This window comes from Malania oleifera, unplaced genomic scaffold, assembly GCF_029873635.1.
Source record: "Malania oleifera isolate guangnan ecotype guangnan unplaced genomic scaffold, ASM2987363v1 ctg187, whole genome shotgun sequence".
In the NCBI taxonomy this organism is placed as follows: domain Eukaryota; kingdom Viridiplantae; phylum Streptophyta; class Magnoliopsida; order Santalales; family Ximeniaceae; genus Malania; species Malania oleifera.
The window spans coordinates 17439-35814 of NW_026651754.1; the positions used below are offsets into that span (position 1 = coordinate 17439).

Genomic DNA, 18376 nt, shown 5'->3' on the forward strand with positions numbered 1-18376 from the left:
TTCTAAAATCTTATGAGTATATGAAATTTCCTTTGTGATGTACCTCATAAGACACCATGTTATCATCATAAAGGATTTATCATGATTTATACAAAGATTTAATACAAGATATATCATACAAATCATGACATGAAATTACCACAAATGTCATATGATTCACAACAACAAATAAATCAAACACAAGATATATTATGTGAATCATACTATAAGTTATTCAATATATTAAAAGGAGAATAGATATACCTTTAAGTTTTACTCCTTAATCGTTTAAGTTCGGAGTGGTGTCATCTCTCTTTCGGTTCCTTATACCTCTTATGATTCTCAAAGGACCTTAGCACTCAAAAGAATGAACTTACAAATGCATTAGTGACTAAGGTATACAAAAAAAATATGCATGACACACATATGATATGCATTAAAACATATGTCATGCAAATTTAATTCATTTTCAAAATTTGGGAAATTTGAAATTTGAAAACATTTTCAATGGGATATGATAAGCATAACAAACACGAATACTTTCCAAATCCACCAATCATTTGATTTTAGAAATATATTTTCAGATTTAACACAGTAAAATCTATGCAATAAAATAGTGGAGGATTTGCAAGCGCTGACCCTCAAAATTAGGATACACTAAAAAGTTGAACCGTTGCAATCTTTATGCATAAGCGGTTAAGCCTTTTGGAACGAGGCTCTGATACCAATTGCTAAAATTGGTGTGATCCCAAGAGGGGGGGTGAATTGGGTTTTAAAAACTTTTTGGCTAATTTAAGCAATTTGCTGATTCACCACAGTATCATATCCCATTCAACATGTATACGTGTGTGTAAAGCGAGTTTAACAATAAAAGCTAACATACACGTGTGTAGTATCTTATTTAAATCAAATGTGTGCATGAAAATAATTTCGACATTAAATAGACATTCATACATATGCTGAAATTAAAGTGCAAGAATTTAAATAAGATAGAAAGAGCGACACCAAATTTGTTATCGAGGTTCGGTCAAACCAGCCTACATCCCCGCCTTGGGCTTACTCCCAAGGATTCCACTATACCTGCTCACTTAATCAGGTGGAGCAAAAGCCTTTTACATCCTCTCCTTATGGGGTGAAAAAAACGTCAGTTCAATTATTAGGTTGAGCCAAACTAGTCTCACTTGCGGGGTTGAGACTCCCCAGTTTAATTCCGGACTGAATCGAATTGATCTCACTTGCGGGGCTGAGACTCCCCAGTTCAATTAACAGGCTGAACCGAACCGTTACAATAAAATCATTTTGTACATAAAATATACTTCTGAAATACAAGCAGAGATGTACACGCTTAAACTCATAAAAGTATGCACTCCAATGATATGAAATAATGCTCAAGGGAGTAAGGGTGCTTATATTTAAACCCTAATAAAAGTTATTTACCAAAAAGATATTTCAATAAAGATATAGGAGAACCTAGGGTTTTGCTCTTTCAATGATTTTTGCACAAATAGAATGTATATGAAAAATGAGTATTATGTTCTCCAATAAAAGATTTATGCAAGTTAGAAATACTTTGAGAATCTAGGAGCTAGGCTCATTAAAATGTTTGTGTAATAAATAATTTCTCCCAAAATATATTTATCGAGGAAATAATCCGGAAGAAAACCTAAATCCTAAACCCTAAACCCTAAAACCTAAAACCTAAACCCTAAACCATAAACCCAAAACCCTAAACCCTAAATGCTAAATAGTAAACACTAAACCCTAAACCCTAAACCCTAAACCCTAAAACCCAAAATCCTAAACCCTAAACCCTAAAACCTAAACCCCTAAATCCTAAACCCAAAACCATAAACCCTAAACACTAAATCCTAAACCCTAACTCTAAACCCTAAACCCTAAACGTAAAATCCTAAACCCTGAACCCCCAACCCTAAACCCCAAACCCAACCTCAAACCCCAAACCCTATGCCCCAAACCCTAAATCCTAAATACTAAACCCTAAACCCTAAACCCTACTTGGAGAATCTAGGAGTTAGAAATACTTGGAGAATCTAGGAGTTAGGCTTATTAAAATGTTTGTGCAATAAATAACTTCTCCCAAAATATATTTATCGAAGAAATAATCCAGAAGAAAACCTAAGCAATATTCTCAAAACTATTTTTCAAATATTTGATGCCTAATGAGAATATGTGTGTTAGAAAAGGTGTATTCCCAAGAGGGGAAGTGAATTGGAAATTTTAACTTTTCTCTTAGGTTAAGTCAGAAGTCAATATGTTTTGATAACTTAGGGTCTTTCTACACAATTCCAAATGTGCTGATAAATAAAATACGTGAAATTTAAATCATGTACATCATTCATACTATAACATATATGTGTGGTAAATGTAAAGTGCTTAAATGTAAATAGGCACACGATATGTTATTGGGGTTCGGCCAACTGTGCCTACGTCCCCGCCTCTAGCTCGCAAGTCCGAGGATTCCACTAATAGCTCACTTAAGGGTGGAGTGGCACCGATTACAACCAGGTCAAATTAACACAAGATTGACCTCAATTAGCGGGGCTAACCTCAACCTACATGCCTTAACAGGATGACGCACCTAACTTTCCTAACCGGGTCTAAGCCAATCCGGGACTATTCCAGAGCTAGTCTCCCTCTTCAGGCCCGTGTATGAAAATACAACAGATGTGTATTATAATCAAATGGTACAATGATTGTGTTTTTGTATAAAGCAGATATGTACTCAAATGCGCGCAATAGCATACACCAAAAATGATATAATATGTAAGCTCAATGTGGTCCAATGTTTCAACTCTCAGATATATATATATATATATATATATATTTACTATCAGTATAATGAATACGTGAGAGTGCAAACCAATATAATCTTTGTGTCATAAAGTATTCAATCAACGTGCTCAAACAAAGATATCAACCAAACAATATATATGAAGCTCTAGCAATGTATAAGTTTGGTTTGCAAAAAAAATTTAATCTTTGTATTCAACTAAAGATATAAATCAATGAATATTGCAACAAAGATTTTTCCTCACACAAACAAATATCTCTTCAAAGATTTATCAAGATAAAACACACTAGATATTTGCAAGTATTTTGAAAATATTTTGTAACCAAAAATAAATACAATCTTCTCAAGATGTTGTAATGAAGGTACAATCTTAGAACATCAAATGAAAGTCTTCTTAGGATAGACTTATTAACAAAGTCTCTTAAGAATACTTAGGTTTAGCTTTCAATAAAAATAAATCAATAAAATATGAATGGAAAAGCAAACCTATTAATATAAACACTCAATCAACTTACATAAGTTTTAAGAAATCGAAGAAGGTAAGTATGAGTGAATGGGGATAGGATAAGAGTATTATAGGTTTTGGGATATTTAGAGAATTTCTCTTAATCAATCTTTTTAATCCCTTACTAATTATCCCAAATGAGGGGATATATATAGATACCCCACAAAATATGACCGTTGGGGACACACTTGGAATAATTAGAAAAGATAAATGACCTTTTAAATATTTTAACCCTATTTAAAAAATATTTAACTGCGGTAAAAATCAGGGCAACCCGAGAGGTCCGGTCGACCAAGTCTCATATGGTTCGGTCAACCAAGGGACTTTTGAACTGAGGTCTTGGTCGACCAGGAGAAGGAGATTTCTCAATTTTCTGAGGTTCGGTCGACCAGACTGCTGGGATTTCTCCCAAGGACCCTTCAATCGACCAGGTAGTTGGAGAACAAAAGTGCTCGATCGACCAGATGGTCAAATGTTGACCAAGGAGGGTTTCGGTCGACCAGGTCTCTTCGAACAACCTAGTTCGGTCGACCAGGGCCTTTTGAACTACTTGATTCGGTCAACCAGATGGTTAAACTTTTGACTTAGGGACGTTTGGGTCAATCAAGGCTTTTTGAACTAACTTGGCCGGTCGACCGAAAGTGCACCATGTGTGCATTTCGGTCCCGTTTTGAAACATACAAGCCTTCTTCAAGTGCCTAACAAATAAATGTGTAAATGTGTGTGTCCTCGGGTCACTTAGGGTTCAATTTGAAGATACCCTAAGGTCTTTCTATGGTCATTTTTGGTTTGTATCTGGTTTGAGCTTACATAATAAATCAAGCAGGTGATGCATGCAATTATTACAAGCCATAAGTCCTAATTACTATTACAGACCCTTTACATCAAAGAAATACAATAATTAAATTATAACTAGGGTCTTCAAGGTCTTTATTTTTCTCCAAGGGTCTCCGAGTGCCATCATATGATACCACCAAGATGAACCTGCACATCAACTCAGAAAACATTAAATATTTGAGTATTTGTCATAATAAAAACAGGGATATGACCTATAAGGTCAACAATGTGCAAATGAAATCCCCTAAACAAAATACTCTCCTCAAAGAAGATTTTGAAATAAAAGCATGAAAGAGTTTGAGAGATTTGAATAAAAATATTTGATTCCAAAAGAGTGATTTAAACAATAAAAGCATTTTGGGAGAACTTTGATTAACCAAGGATTAGAGAGAAATTTAGAGTTAATCAAAGTTACTAATCTGGAGTAATAAGGGGGTATTTATAGAGTTTAGGGTTTATGGTGTAGGGTTTAGTGTTTAGTATTTTGGGTAGGGTTTTGGGTTTAGGGTTTAAGATTTAGCGTTTAGGGTGTAGGGTTTAGGGTTTTGGGTTTTGGATTTTGGGTTTAGGGTTTAGGGTTATAGGGTTTAGGGTTTAGGGTTTTAGGTTAGGGTTTAGGGTTTGGGGTTAGGGTTTGGGGTTAGGGTTTAGGGTTTAGGGTTTTTAGGGTCTAGGGATTAGGGTTTAGGGTTTGCAGTTTAGGGTTTTGGGTTTTGGGTTAGGGTTTAGGGTTTAGGGTTTAGGGTTTAGGGTTTAGGGTTTAGGGTTTTGGGTTTTGGGTTTGGGGTTTAGGTGTTTAGGTTTTAGGGTATAAATTTTAGGGTTTAGGGTTCAGTGTATAGGGCTTAGGGTTTAGGGCTTTAGGATTTCGAGTTTAGGTTTTAGTTTTTGGAGTTTAGCATTTAGGTTTTAGGGTTTGGGTTTAAGATTTAGGGTTTAGGGTTTAGGGTTTAATGTTTAGGATTTAGGGTTTAGGGATTAGGGCTTCAGGATTTAGGGTTTAGAGTTTAGGGTTAGGTTTTTGGGTTTAGGGTTTAGGATGTTTAGGGTCTAGGGTTTAGGGATTAGGATTTAGGGTTTAGATTTTAGGGGTTATGGTTAGGGTTTAGGGTTTAGTGTTTAGGGTTTAAAATTTACGGTTTTAGGGTTTAGGGTTTAGAGTTTAGGATTTGAGTTTGGGGTTTTGGACTTAGGGTTTAGGGTTTTGGGTTTTAGGGTTTAGGATTTAGGGTTTATGGTTTAGGGTTTAGTGTTTAGGGTTAGTGTTTAAGTTTTAGTGTTTATAGTTTACGGTTTTTGATTTTGGGTTTAGGGTTTTGGTGTCTTGGTTTTAGGGTTTAGGGTTTTTAGGGTCTATGTTTTAGGGTTTAGGGTTTAGGATTTAGGGTTTATGGTTTACTTTTTAGGGTTTGGGTTTGGCGTTTAAGGTTTAGGATTTAGGGTTTAGGGTTTAGGGCTTTAGGGTTTAACGTTTAGGGTTTAGGGTATATGGTTTTGGGTTTCGTGTTTAGGTTTTAGGGTTTAGGGTTTAGGTGTTTTGGTTTTAGGGTTTTGGGTTTAGGGTTTAAGGTTTAGGGTTTAGGGTTTTGGATTTAGGGTTTAGGGTTTAGGGTTTAAGGTTTAGGGTTTAGTGCTTAGAGTTTAGGGTTTAGGGTTTAGGGTTTAGGGTTTAGGGTTTGGGGTTTAGGGACATAGGGTTTAGGGTTTAGGGATATAGGGTTTAGGTTTTAGTTTTTGGGGTAAGGGTTTGGCCTTAGGTTTGGGTATAGGGTTTAGGGTTTAGTCTTTTGGATTTAGTGTTTATGGTGTAGGGTTAAAGGCTTTAGGGTTTAGGGTTTAGGGTTTAGGGTTTTAGGGTTTAGGGTTTAGGATTTAGGGTTTTGAATTTAAGGTTTTAGGGTTTAGGGTTTAGGGTTTAGTGTGCAGCATTTAGGGTTTAGGGTTTAGGGTTTTGGGTTTATGGTTTAGGTTTTAGGGTTTAGGGTTTGAGCTTAGGGTTTTGTGTTTAGGGTTTAGGGTTTAGGGTTTAGGTTTTAGGGTTTTGGGTTTTAGGATTTAGGTTTTAGGCTTTAGGGTTTAGGTTTTAAGGTTTAATGTTTGGGTTTAGGGTTTAGGGTTTAGGGTTTAGGGTTTCAGGGTTAGGTTTTAGGGTTTAGGGTTTAGGGTTTATGGTTTAGGGTTTAGGGTTTGAGTTTGGGGTTTTGGATTTAGGGTTTAGGGTTTAGGGTTTTAGGATTTTGTGTTTCGGGTTTAGGGTTTAGGGTTTAGGTGTCTTGGTTTTAGGGTTTAGGGTTTAGGGTTTTTAGGGTCTATGGTTTAGGGTTTAGGGTTTAAGATTTAGGGTCTATGGTTTAGAGTTTAGGGTTTAGGATTTAGGGTTTATGGTTTGGGTTTTTGGGTTCGGGTTTGGGGTTTAGTGTTTAGGATTTAGGGTTTAGGTTTTAGGGCTTTAGGGTTTAACGTTTAGAGTTTAGGGTTTACGGTTTAGGGTTTAGGTGTTTTTGTTTTAGAGTTTAGGTTTTAGGGTTTCTGATTTAGGGTTTAAGGTTTAGGGTTCAATGTTTAGTAGTTAGGGTTTAGGGTTTTGGGTTTGGGGTTTTGGGTTTTGGGTTTAGTGTTTAAGGTTTAGGGTTTAGGGATTAGGTCATAGGATTTAGGGTTTAGGGCTTAGGGTTTAGGGTTTGGGGACATAAGGTTTAGGGTTTAGGTATATAGGGTTTAGGGTTTAGTTTTTGGGGTAAGGGTTTGGCGTTAGGGTTTGGGGGTTTAGGTCTTAGGGTTTAGTGTTTTGGATTTTGGGTATAGGGTTAAGGACTTTAGGATTTAGGTTTTAGGGTTTACGGTTTACGGTTTAGTGTTTAGTATTTAGGGTTTAGGGTTTGGGGCATAGGGTTTATGGGTTAGGGTTTCAGGTTTGGGGTTAGGTTTTCGGTTTGGGGTTTAAGGTTAAGGGTTTAGGGTTTGGGGTTTAGGATTTAGGGTTTGGGGTTTTTAGCGTCTAGGGGTTTGGGGTTGAGGGTTGAGGGTTTAGGGTTTTGGGTTTAGGGTTTAGGGTTTAGGATTTAGGGTTTAGGGTTTAGTGTTTAGGATTTACGGTTTAGGTTTTAGGGTTTAGGAGTTTAGGTTTTTGCGTTTGCGTTTTAGGGTTTAGGTTTTAGTGTTTAGGGTTTAGGATTTAGGGTTTAGAGTTTAGGGTTTTAGGGTATATGGTTTAGGGTTTAGGGTTTAGGGTTTAATGTTTCGTATTTAGCATTTTAGGGTTTAGGATTTTGGGTTTATGGTTTAGGGTTTAGGGTTGAGGGGTTTAAGTTTTAGGGTGGTTTTAGGGTTTAGGGTTTGGGATTTAGAGTAAGGTTTAGGGTTTAGTGTTTAGGGTTTAGGGTTTAGTTTTTAGGGTTTCTGGTTTATATTTTAGGGTTTAGGTGTTTAGGGTTTAGGGTTTAGGTTTTATGATTTGGTATTTAGGGTTTATGGTTTTTAAGGTCTAGGGTTTAGGATTTAGGGTTTATGGTTTAGGGTTTAGGGTTAGGGTTGGGGTGTTGTGTTTAGGGTTTATGGTTTAGGGTTTAGGGTTTAGGGTTTGGGTGTTTAGGTTTTACGAGTTAGGGTTTAGGTTTTAGGGTTTTTAGGGTCTAGGGTTTAGGGTTTTAGGTTTATGGTTTTGGTTTTAGGGTTGGGGGTTTGGTGTTTAGGGTTTAGGGTTTACGGTTTAGGAGTGAGGGTTTAGGGTTTAGGGTTTGGGTGTTTAGGTTTTAGGAGTTAGGGTTTATGTTTTAAGGTTTTTAGGGTTTAGGGTTTAGGGTTTAGGGTTTAGGGTTTTGGTTTTAGGGTTTAGGGTTTGGGGCTAGGGTATAGTGTTTAGGGTTTACGGTTTAGGGTTTAGGTTTTATGGTTTAGGGTTTTGGGTTTGGGTTTCGGTGTTTAGGTTTTAGGCTTTAGGGTTTATATTTTATGGTTTAGGGTTAAGGTTTAGGGTTTAGTGTTTAGGGTTTAGGGTTTTGGGTTTAGGGTTTCGAGTTTAGGTTTTATGGTTTAGGGTTTAGGGTTTGAGTTTGGTGTTTTGTATTTAGGATTTAGGGTTTAGGGTTTAGGGTTTAGGGTTTAGGGTTTTATGGTTTAGGGTTTATGGTTTTGGGTTTAGCTTTTAGGATTAGGGTTTAGGGTTTAGGTGTCTTGGTTTTAGGGTTTAGGGTTTAGGATTTGGGGTTTACAATTTTTAGGGTCTATGGTTTAGGGTTTAGGAATTAGGGTTTATGGTTTAGGTTTTTGGGTTCGGGTAGGTTTAGTGTTTAGGATTTAGGGTTAAGGGTTTAGGGCTTTAGGGTTTAACGTTTAAGGTTTAGGGTATTGGGTTTAGGGTTTCGAGTTTAGGGTTTAAGGTTTAGGGTTTATGTGTTTTTGTTTTAGAGTTTAGGTTTTAGGGTTTCTGGTTTAGGGTTTTAGGTTTAGGGTTTAGGGTTTTGGATTTAGGGTTTAGAGTTTACGGTTTAGGGTTAGGGTGTTTAGGTTTTAGGGTTTAGGTTTTTCGGTTCGGGTAGGTTTAGTGTTTAGGATTTAGGGTTAAGGGTTTAGGGCTTTAGGGTTTAACGTTTAAGGTTTAGGGTATTGGGTTTAGGGTTTCGAGTTTAGGGTTTAAGGTTTAGGGTTTGTGTTTTTGTTTTAGAGTTTAGGTTTTAGGGTTTTAGGTTTAGGGTTTAGGGTTTTGGATTTAGGGTTTAAAGTTTACGGTTTAGGGTTAGGGTGTTTAGGTTTTAGGGGTTAGGGTTTAGGTTTTAGGGTTTTTAGGGCCTAGGGTTTAGGGTTTTGGGTTTATGGTTTTGGTTTTAGGGTTTAGGGTTTGGGATTAGGGTTTAGTGTTTAGGGTTTAGGTTTTATGGTTTAGGGTTTAGGGTTTGGGTTTCGGTGTTTAGGTTTTAGGATTTAGGTTTTAGGCTTTAGGGTTTATGTTTTATGGTTTAGGGTTAAGGTTTAGGGTTTAGTGTTTAGGGTTTTGGGTTTAGGGTTTCAGGTTTAGGTTTTATGGTTTAAGGTTTAGGGTTTAGGGTTTGAGTTTGGGGTTTTGGATTTAGGGTTTAGGGTTTAGGGTTTAGAGTTTAGGGTTTAGCTTTTAGGATTAGGGTTTAGGGTTTAGGGTTTAGGTGTCTTAGTTTTAAGGTTTAGGGTTTACGGTTTTTAGGGTCTAGGGTTTAGGGTTTAGAAATTAGGGTTTATGGTTTAGGTTTTTGGGTTCGGCTTTGGGGTTTAATGTTTAGGATTTAGGGTTAAGGGTTTGGGGCTTTAGGGTTTAACGTTTAGGGTTTAGGGTATTGGGTTTAGGGTTTCGAGTTTAGGGTTTAAGGTTTAGGGTTTAAGTGTTTTTGTTTTAGAGTTTAGGTTTTTGGATTTCTGGTTTAGGGTTTAAGGTTTAGGGTTTTGGGTTTTGGGTTTGGGGTTTAGGGCCATAAGGTTTAGGGTTTAGGGATATAGGGTTTAGGGTTTCGCGTTTAGGGTTTAGTTTTTGGGGTAAGGGTTTGGCGTTAGGGTTTGGGGTTTAGGTTTTAGGGTTTAGGGTTTAGTATTTTGGATTTAGGGTTTAGGGTTTAGGGTTAAGGGCTTTAGGATTTAGGTTTTAGGGTTTACGGTTTATTGTTTAGTGTTTAGTATTTAGGGTTTAGGGTTTGGGGCATAGGGTTTAGGGCATAGGGTTTAGGGTTTAGGGTTTAGGGTTTCAGGTTTAGGGTTTAGGGTTTGGGGTTAGGTTTTCGGTTTGGGGTTTAGGGTTAAGGGTTTAGGGTTTGGGGTTCAGGTTTTAGGTTTTAGGGTTTAGGGTTTAGGGTTTGTGGTTTTTAGGGTCTAGGGTTTAGGGTTGAGGGTTCAGGGTCTAAGATTTTGGGTTTAGGGTTTAGGGTTTAAGGTTTAGAGTTAGGGTTTAGGGATTAGTGTTTAGGATTTACGATTTAGGGTTTAGGGTTTAGGAGTTTAGGTTTAAGGGTTTGCGTTTTAGGGTTTAGGTTTTAGGGTTTAGGGTTTAGGATTTTGGGTTTGGAGTTTAGTGTTTTAGGGTATAGGGTTTAGTGTTTTGTATTTAACATTTAGGGTTTAGGGTTTAGGGTTTTGGGTTTATGGTTTAGGGTTTAGGGTATAGGGATTTAGGTTTTAGGGTTTAGGTTTTAGGGTTTAGGGTTTAGGGCTTAGGGTTTAGGGTTTGTGATTTAGAGTTAGGGTTTAGGGTTTAGTGTTTAGTGTTTAGGGTTTAGGGTTTAGTTTTTAGGGTTTCTGGTTTAGATTTTAGGGTTTAGGTGTTTAGGGTTTAGGGTTTAGGTTTTACGATTTGGTATTTAGGGTTTAGGGTTTTTACGGTCTAGGGTTTTGGAATTACAGTTTAGGATTTAGGGTTTATGGTTTAGGGTTCAGGGTTAGGGTTTGGGGTTTGGTGTTTAGGGTTTAGGGTTTAGGGGTGAGGGTTTAGGGTTTAGGGTTTGGGTGTTTAGGTTTTAGGATTTCGGTTTTACGGGTTAGGCTTTAGGTTTTAGGGTTTTTAGGGTCTAGGGTTTAGGGTTTTGGGTTTATGGTTTTGGTTTTAGGGTTTAGGGTTGGGGGTTTGGTGTTTAGGGTTTAGGGTTTAGGGTTTAGGGTTTAGTGTTTAGGGTTAAGGGTTTAGGGTTTAGGTTTTGGGTGTTTATGTTTTAAGGTTTAGGTTTTAGGGGTTAAGGTTTAGGTTTTAGGGTTTTTTGGGTCTAGGGTTTACAGTTTTGGGTTTATGGTTTTTGTTTTAGGGTTTAGGATTTGGGGTTAGGGTTCAGTGTTTAGGGTTATGGTTTAGGGTTTGAGTTTTATGGTTTAGGGTTTTGGGTTTGGGTTTCGGTGTTTAGGTTTTAGGCTTTAGGGTTTATGTTTTATGGTTTAGGGTTAAGGTTTAGGGTTTAGGGTTTAGTGTTTAGGGTTTAGGGTTTTGAGTTTAGGGTTTAGGTTTTATGGTTTAGGGTTTAGGGTTTATGTTTTATGGTTTAGGGTTAAGGTTTAGGGTTTAGTGTTTAGGGTTTTGGGTTTTGGGTTTAGGGTTTCGGGTTTAGGGTTTTTAGTTTAGCGTTTCAGGTTTAGGGTTTAGGGTTTGAGTTTGGGGTTTTGGATATAGGGTTTAGGGTTTTATGGTTTAGGGTTTAGGGTTTAGGGTTTAGCTTTTAGGATTAGGGTTTAGGGTTTAGGGTTTAGGTGTCTTGATTTTAGGGTTCAGGGTTTAGGATTTAGGGTTTACGGTTTTTAGTGTCTATGGTTTAGGATTTAGGGTTTAGGAATTAGGGTTTATGGTTTAGGTTTTTGGGTTTGGGTTTGGGGTTTAGTGTTTAGGATTTAGGGTTTAGGGCTTTAAGGTTTAACGTTTAGGGTTTGGTGTTTCGAGTTTGGGGTTTAGGGTTTAGGGTTTAGGGTTTGGGGTTTAGGTGTTTTGGTTTTAGGGTTTTGGTTTTTGGGTTTTGGGTTTAGGGTTTAAGGTTTAGGGTTTAGGGTTTTGGATTTAGGATTTAGGGTTTAATTTTTAGTATTTACGTTTTAGGGTTTAGCGTTTAGGGTTTAGTGTTTATTGTTTAGTATTTACGCTTTAGGGTTTAGGGTTTAGGGTTTTGGGTTTTGGTTTTAGGGTTTAAGGTTTAGTCTTTAGGGTTTAGGGCTTAGGGTTTAGGGTTTTGGGACATAAGGTTTAGGGTTTAGGGTTTCGGGTTTAAGGTTTAGTTTTTGGGGTAAGGGTTTGGCGTTAGAGTTTGGGGTTTTCGGTTTAGTGTTTAGGGTTTAGTGTTTTGGATTTAGGGTTTAGGATTTAGGGTTTAGGGTTTTAGGGCTTTAGGGTTTAGGGTTTAGGGTTTAGTGTTTAGTATTTTAGGGTTTAGGGTTTCGGGCATAGGGTTTAGGGTTTAGGGTTTCAGGTTTGGGGTTTTGGGTTTGGGGTTAGGTTTTGGGTTTTGGGTTTATGGTTAAGGGGGGTTTAGGGTTTAGGGTTTTTGGGGTCTAGGGTTTAGGGTTCAGGGTTCAGGGTTCAGGGTTTTGGATTTTGGGTTTAGGGTTTAAGGTTTAGGGTTTACGGTTTACGGTTTAGAGTTTGGGTTTAGGGTTCAAGGTTCAAGGTTTAGGATTTTGGGTTTAGGGTTTAAGGGTTAGGATTTAGGGTTTATGGTTTAGAGTTAAGGTTTAGGGTATAGTGTTTTGTGTTTAGAGTTTAGGGTTTATGGTTTAGGATTTAGGATTTAGGAGTTTATGTTTTAGGGTTTAGGGTTTAGGATTTTGGGTTTAGAGTTTAGGGTTTTAGAGTTTAGTGTTTAGTGTTTAACATTTAGGGTTTCGGGTTTTGGGTTTTGGGTTTTGGGTTTATGGTTTTGGGTTTAGGGTTTAAGGGTTTAGGTTTTAGGGTATAGGTTTTAGGGTTTAGGGTTTAGGGTTTAGGGTTTAGGGCTTAGCTTTAGGGTTTTGAATTTACAATTAGGGTTTAGGGTTTAGTGTTTAGGGTTTAGGGTTTTTGGTTTAAATTTTATGGTTTAGGTTTTAGGGTTTTGGTTTTACGGTTTAGTGTTTACGGTTTAGGGTTTTTAAGGTTTAGGGTTTAGGATTTAGGGTTTATGGTTTTGGGTTTAGGGTTAGGGTATTGTGTTTGGTGTTTAGGGTTTAGGATTTAGGGTTTAGGGTTTAGCGGTAAGGGTTTACGGTTTAAGGTTTGGGTGTTTAGGTTTTAGGGTTTAGGTTTTAGGGGTTAGGGTTTAGGTTTTAAGGTTTTTTGGGTCTAGGATTTAGGGTTTTTGGTTTATGGTTTAGGTTTTAGGGTTTATGGTTTGGGTTTATGGTTTAGTGTTTAAGGTTTAGGGTTTTGGATTTAGGTTTTAGGGTTTTTAGTTTTGGGTAGGTTTCGGTGTTTTGGTTTTAGGATTTATGCTTTAGGCTTTAGGGTTTAGGGTTTAGGATTTAGTGTTTAGGGTTTTGGATTTAGGGTTTAGGGTCTAGGGTTTAGGGTGTTAGGGTTTAGGGTTTGGTGTTTGGGGTTTAGGGTTTAGGGTTTAGGGGTGAGGGTTTAGGGTTTAGGGTTTCGGTGTTTTGGTTTTAGGGGTTAGGGTTTAAGTTTTAGGGGTTTTAGGGTCTAGGGTTTTGTGTTTTGGGTTTATGGTTTAGGTTTTAGGGTTTAGGGTTTGGGGTTAAGTTTTTGTGTTTAGGGTTTAGGGTTTAGGGTTTAGGATTTAGGTTTTAGGGTTTTGGGTTTTGGGTGTTGGTGTTTAGGTTTTATGATTTAGGTTTTAGGCTTTAGGGTTTAGGGTTTAGGATTTAGTGTTTAGGATGTTGGATTTAGGATTTTGGGTCTAGGATTTAGGGTTTTAGGGTTTAGCATTTGGTGTTTTAGGGTTTATGGTTTTAGTGTTCAAGGTTTCATGTGTAGGGTTAGGGTTTAGGGTTTTGTGTTTAGGGTTGAGTGTTTTGGGTTTAGGGTTTTGGGTTTTGGGTTTAGGGTTTAGGGTTTACGGTTTAGTGTTTAGTATTTAGGGTTTAAAGTTTTGGGCATAGCTTTTGGGTTAAGGGTTTTAGGTTTTTAGGGTCTAGGGTTTAGGGTTGATGGTTCAGTGTTTAGGATTTTTGGGTTAGGGTTTAGGGTTACAGTTAGGGTTTAGGGTTTAGTGCTTAGGGTTTAGGGTTTAGGTGTTTAGGTTTTAGGGTTATGGGTTTTGGGTTTTGGGTTTAGGGTTTTCGATTTAGGGTTTAGGGTTTTAGAGTGTAGGGTTTAGTGTTTTAGGGTTTAGGGTTTTTTGGTCTAGGGTTTATGGTTTAGGGTTAGGGTTTAGGGTTTAGTGTTTTGGGTTTTGGGTTTAGGGCTTAGGGTATAGGGTTTAGGGTTTAGGTGTTTAGATTTTAGGGTATAGGATTTAGTGTTTAGGGTTTAGGGTATTCGATTTAGGGTTTAGGGTTTAGGATTTATGGTTTACGATTTTAGGGTTTACGGTTTAGTATTTTGGGGTTTAAGGCTTTTGGGTTTACGGTTTAGGGTTTAGGGTATAGGGTTTAGGGTTTTTAGGATTTTGGGTTTAGGTGTTTAGGTTTTAGGCTTTATAGTTTAGGGTTTAGGGTTTTTGATTTAGGTTTTAGGTTTTAGGGTTTAGGGTTTAGGGTTTTAGGGTTTAGGGTTATTTGGGGTTTAAGGTTTTTGGGTTTAGGTTTTAGGGTTGAGGGTTAGGGTTTGGGGTTTAGTGTTTTAGGGTTTAAGATTTTTGGGTTAGGGTTTAGGGTTTAGGACTTAGGGTTAGGGTTTCAGGTTTAGTATTTTGGGTTTTGGGTTTAGGATTTAGGGTCTGGGGTTTAGGGTTTAGGGTTCAGTGTTTAGGATTTTTGGTTTAGGGTTTAGGGTTACATTTAGGGTTTAGTATTTAGGGATTAGGGTTTAGGTGTTTAGGTTTTTGTGTTTAGGTTTTAGGGTTTTGGGTTTTGCGTTTAGGGTTGTCAATTTATGGTTTAGGGTTTAGGGTTTTAGAGTTTAGGGTTTAGTGTTTTAGGGTTTAGGGTTTTTTGGATTAGGGTTAGGGTTTAGGGTTTAGTGTTTTGGGTTTTGGGTTTTGGGTTTATGGCTTAGGGTATAAGGTTTAGGGTTTAGGGTTTAGATGTTTAGATTTTAGGGTATAGGGTTTAGGGTTTAGGGTTTTGGATTTAGGGTTTAGGGTTTACGATTTTAGGGTTTACGGTTTAGTGTTTTAGGGTTTAAGGCTTTTGGGTTTACGGTTTAGGGTTTAGGGTTTAGTATTTTGGATTTTGGTTTTAGGGTTTAGGGTATAAGGTTTAGGGTTTTTAGGGTTTTGGGTTTAGATGTTTAGGTTTTAGGCTTTATGGTTTAGGGTTTAGGGTTTTTGATTTAGGTTTTAGGGTTTAGGGTTTAGGGTTTTAGGGTTTAGGGTTTAGGGTTTAGTGTTTTAGGGTTTAAGGTTTTTCGGTTCAGGGTTTAGGGTTTAGGGTTAGGGTTTGGGGTTTAGTGTTTTAGGGTTTAGGGTTTTTAGGTTTAGGGTTTAGGGCTTAGGGTTAGGGTTTAGTATTTTGGGTTTAGGATTTAGGGTTGAGTTTAGAGTTTTAGGATTTAGGGTTTAGGGTTTACAGTTTAGGGGTTTAGGTTTTATGGTTTAGGAATTTAGTGTTTTGGGTTTAGGGCTTAGGGCTTAGGGTTTAGGGTTTGGGATTTAGCGTTAGCCCTTAGGGTTTAGTGTTTAGGGATTAGGATTTAGGATTTAGGGTTTAGGGTTTAGGGTTTAGGGTTTATGATTTAGATTTTTGGGTTTAGGGTTTTAGGTTTTACGGTTTATGTTTAGGGTTTAGGGTTTTGAGGGTCTAGGGTTTAGGGTTTAGGATTTAAGGTTTATGATTTAGGGTTTAGGGTTAGGGTTTGGGGTTTGGTGTTTAAGATTTATGGTTTAGGGTTTAGGGGTGAGGGTTTAGGGTTTAGGGTTTAGTTGTTTAGGTTTTAGGGTTTTTAGGGTTTGGGGTTTAGGTTTTAGGGTTTGGGGTTAGGGTTTCGTGTTAAGGGTTTAGAGTTTAGGTTTTAGGGTTTAGGGTTTAGGGTTTTGGTGTGTAGGTTTTAGGATTTAGGTTTTAGGCTTTAGGGTTTAGGGTTTCGGGTTTAGTGTTTAGGGTTTTGGAATTAGGGTTTAGGTTCTAGGGTTTTGGGTTTTAGGGTTTAGGGTTTAGTGTTTTTGGGTTTAGGGTTATGGTTTTGGGTTTAGTGTTTAGGGTTTTGGGTTTTAGGTTTTGGGTTAGGTTTATAGTTAAGGGTTTAGGGTTTTGGGTTTTGGGTTTTGGGTTTAGGGTTTAATGTTTAGGGTTCAGGGTTTAGGATTTAGGTTGTAGGGTTTAGGTGTTTAGGTTTTAGGGTTTAGGTGTTTAGCTTTTAGGGTTTATGTTTTAGGGTTTAGGGTTTAGGGTTTAGGGTTTAATGTTTAGGGTTTAGGGTTTAGGGTTAGGGTTTAGGGTTTTGTATTTAGGGTTTAGGGTTTATGGTTTAGGGTCTAGGTGTTTTGGTTTTAGGGTTTAGGGTTTAGTGTTTAAGTTTTAGGGTTTAGGGTTTTGGATTTAGGGTTTAGGGTTTAGGGTTTAGGGTTTAGTGTTTAATATTTAGGGTTTAGTTTTTAGGGGGTTAGGGTTTAAGGTTTAGGGTTTAGGATTTTGAGCTTAAGGTGTAGGGTTTAGGGATATAAGGTTTAGGGTTTAGGGTTTTGGATGTAGGGTTTAGGTTTTGGGGTTAGGGTTTGGGGTTTAGGGTTTAGCGTTTTTACGGTCGAGGGTTTGGGGTTTATGGTTTAGGGTTTGGAGTTTGGGGCTAGGGTTTAGGGGTTAGCGTTCAGTGTTTAACGTTTAGGGTTTAGGGTTTAGGGTTTAGGGTTTAGGGTCTATGGTTTAGGTGTTTAGGTTTTAGGGCTTAGGTTTTAGGGTTTAAGGTTTAGGGTTTTTGGTTACGAGTTTGGGGTTTAGGGTTTATGGTTTTTGTGGTTTAGGGTTTAGGGTTTTGGGTTTTAGGGTTTAGGGTTTAGGATTTAGGGTTTAGGGTTTAAGGCGTAGGTGTTTAGGGCTTAGGCTTTAGGGTTTAGGGTTTTGGGTTTAGGGATGTAACGTTTAGGATTTAGGTTGGGGATTAGTGTAAGAACCCGAACCGTGACAATGGGTTATTATATGTATAGAGGGGGACATTTTGGTAAAAGAGCAAGTTCGTCGACGAAACCTTTGTTCTTTTTGTCGACGAAATTCAGAGGCTCGTCGACGAGGAGAAGACAAAGAGTCTTGAAAAAACCGGTGATCTCAGATTCATCGACGAGGCGACCGATTCGTCAACAAAGTTAATGAAAGATTCGTCGACGAAGGCACCGTTTCATCAACGAAAATGGGCAGGGTCAAAGGGCTATAAAAGGAGATTTCCCTTACTTCTTCACTAAGTAACTTAGGAAATCTCTCTCTCTCTCTCTCTCTCTCTCTCTCTAAAACTCTCCCTACTCTCTCTCTCTCTAGATTTTTTCGCCGATCGTTGATGGAATCAAAAATCTGAAGTTACCACGAGGATTGTGGAAGGATTCTCTATAACTTTTACGGATCGAAATATTGATTAAGAGATTTTCGGGTTTTGGCAGAAAAATCGAGGTAAGGCTCGGTTTTCATTTCTAATCCGGTAATTTTGTAGGTAACTATCTTGTGAGTATATTTTGTACTGTGACTTGTAGGTTTTGGAACTCGGTTCACTGTTTAGGAGCCTTGGAGTTCGGGATTTGTTATCCGGGGAAAAGGTAAGGGGAACTATGTTTATATTGGTTATTTTTGCAATCGGACTCGGTGGAACTGTGGTGCACGGTCCTGTGTGTGTTTTGGCCACTCATTTGGGGGGATCTAACAGGGAAAACTATGGGTTTTTCATTATCACAGTTTTGGGAAAAAGGGGGCGACGAGCTGAATCTCGGGTTTTGTTGAAAACCGAGTATATGCGTGATTTATACTGCGATATTGGGATGGTCGTGCATTGACTTGTGTAAACTGTATTTATTTGAAAAATCATGATTTAGATTACCAAATGGGTGTGGTTTGTTTGGTTATATGAGCATGCATGTGTGTGTGATATGTTGAAATGCTAGTAGGAACGTGGTTCCAAAATGATTCAAGGTACTGAGAGTGTCCGACTTTATATCTGAGGGCGTGTATTTTACCGCCTCCCATGTAGGCAAGAGTATCCGGCTCCATATCCGAGGGCGAGAGCCTATTCCGACAGATCAGGTCCAAGGGTGTGAATCCGCCAGTTTTGCGCTGGCACGATGCCATGGGACTCGGGGACTAGCCATGTGCCGGTGGCGCCATGTTCGCGGGTTGGCTACGAGCCAACGTCGTATGTCGCGGGCCGGCTTTGAGCCGAAGGGTGTGACGACACCATAATTACTAATCATGTGTATGTATTGTGACGGGGCTGCGTATAAATGGCCGTCGTATGTGTGCGTGTATGCACTGTGTGAATTAGTATTGGAATGCATTTAATTGCGTGTATGCTGTATCATGATAACACTCAAATGCCATACACCGATATAACCTGTGTTCTTCCTTACTAAGAGGTGTCTCACCCCTGCTGTACGTACATTTTTACAGGTCCTTCGGGTAACTAGAACTAGCGTCCTGGTGTAGGGGGCGTAGTGGCCGGTATACTGCGTTTAGCGCTAGGTAAGTGCTAGGACTATAATTTTGGTGGGTTGCCATTTTGGGATGTGTTGGGCACCCATTTGTACGTTTTG

General features: G+C 38.2%; 1 protein-coding gene across 2 annotated transcripts in view; it reads right to left on the reverse strand.

Moving 5' to 3' along the window:
- Nucleotides 1-232: 232 nt before the first annotated feature.
- The window catches only part of LOC131147136 (selT-like protein), a 38153-nt gene continuing 20009 nt past the window's right edge, over nt 233-18376 (reverse strand). The window contains exon 3 of one of the 2 annotated variants that reach the window (XM_058096927.1): nt 233-330. In XM_058096927.1, coding sequence (XP_057952910.1) covers nt 285-330 — 46 coding nt within the window. In that variant the 3' untranslated portion in view covers nt 233-284. Of the gene's footprint in view, nt 331-3028; nt 4281-18376 lie in introns of those variants that run through there. The other variant, XM_058096926.1, reaches the window with a different exon arrangement.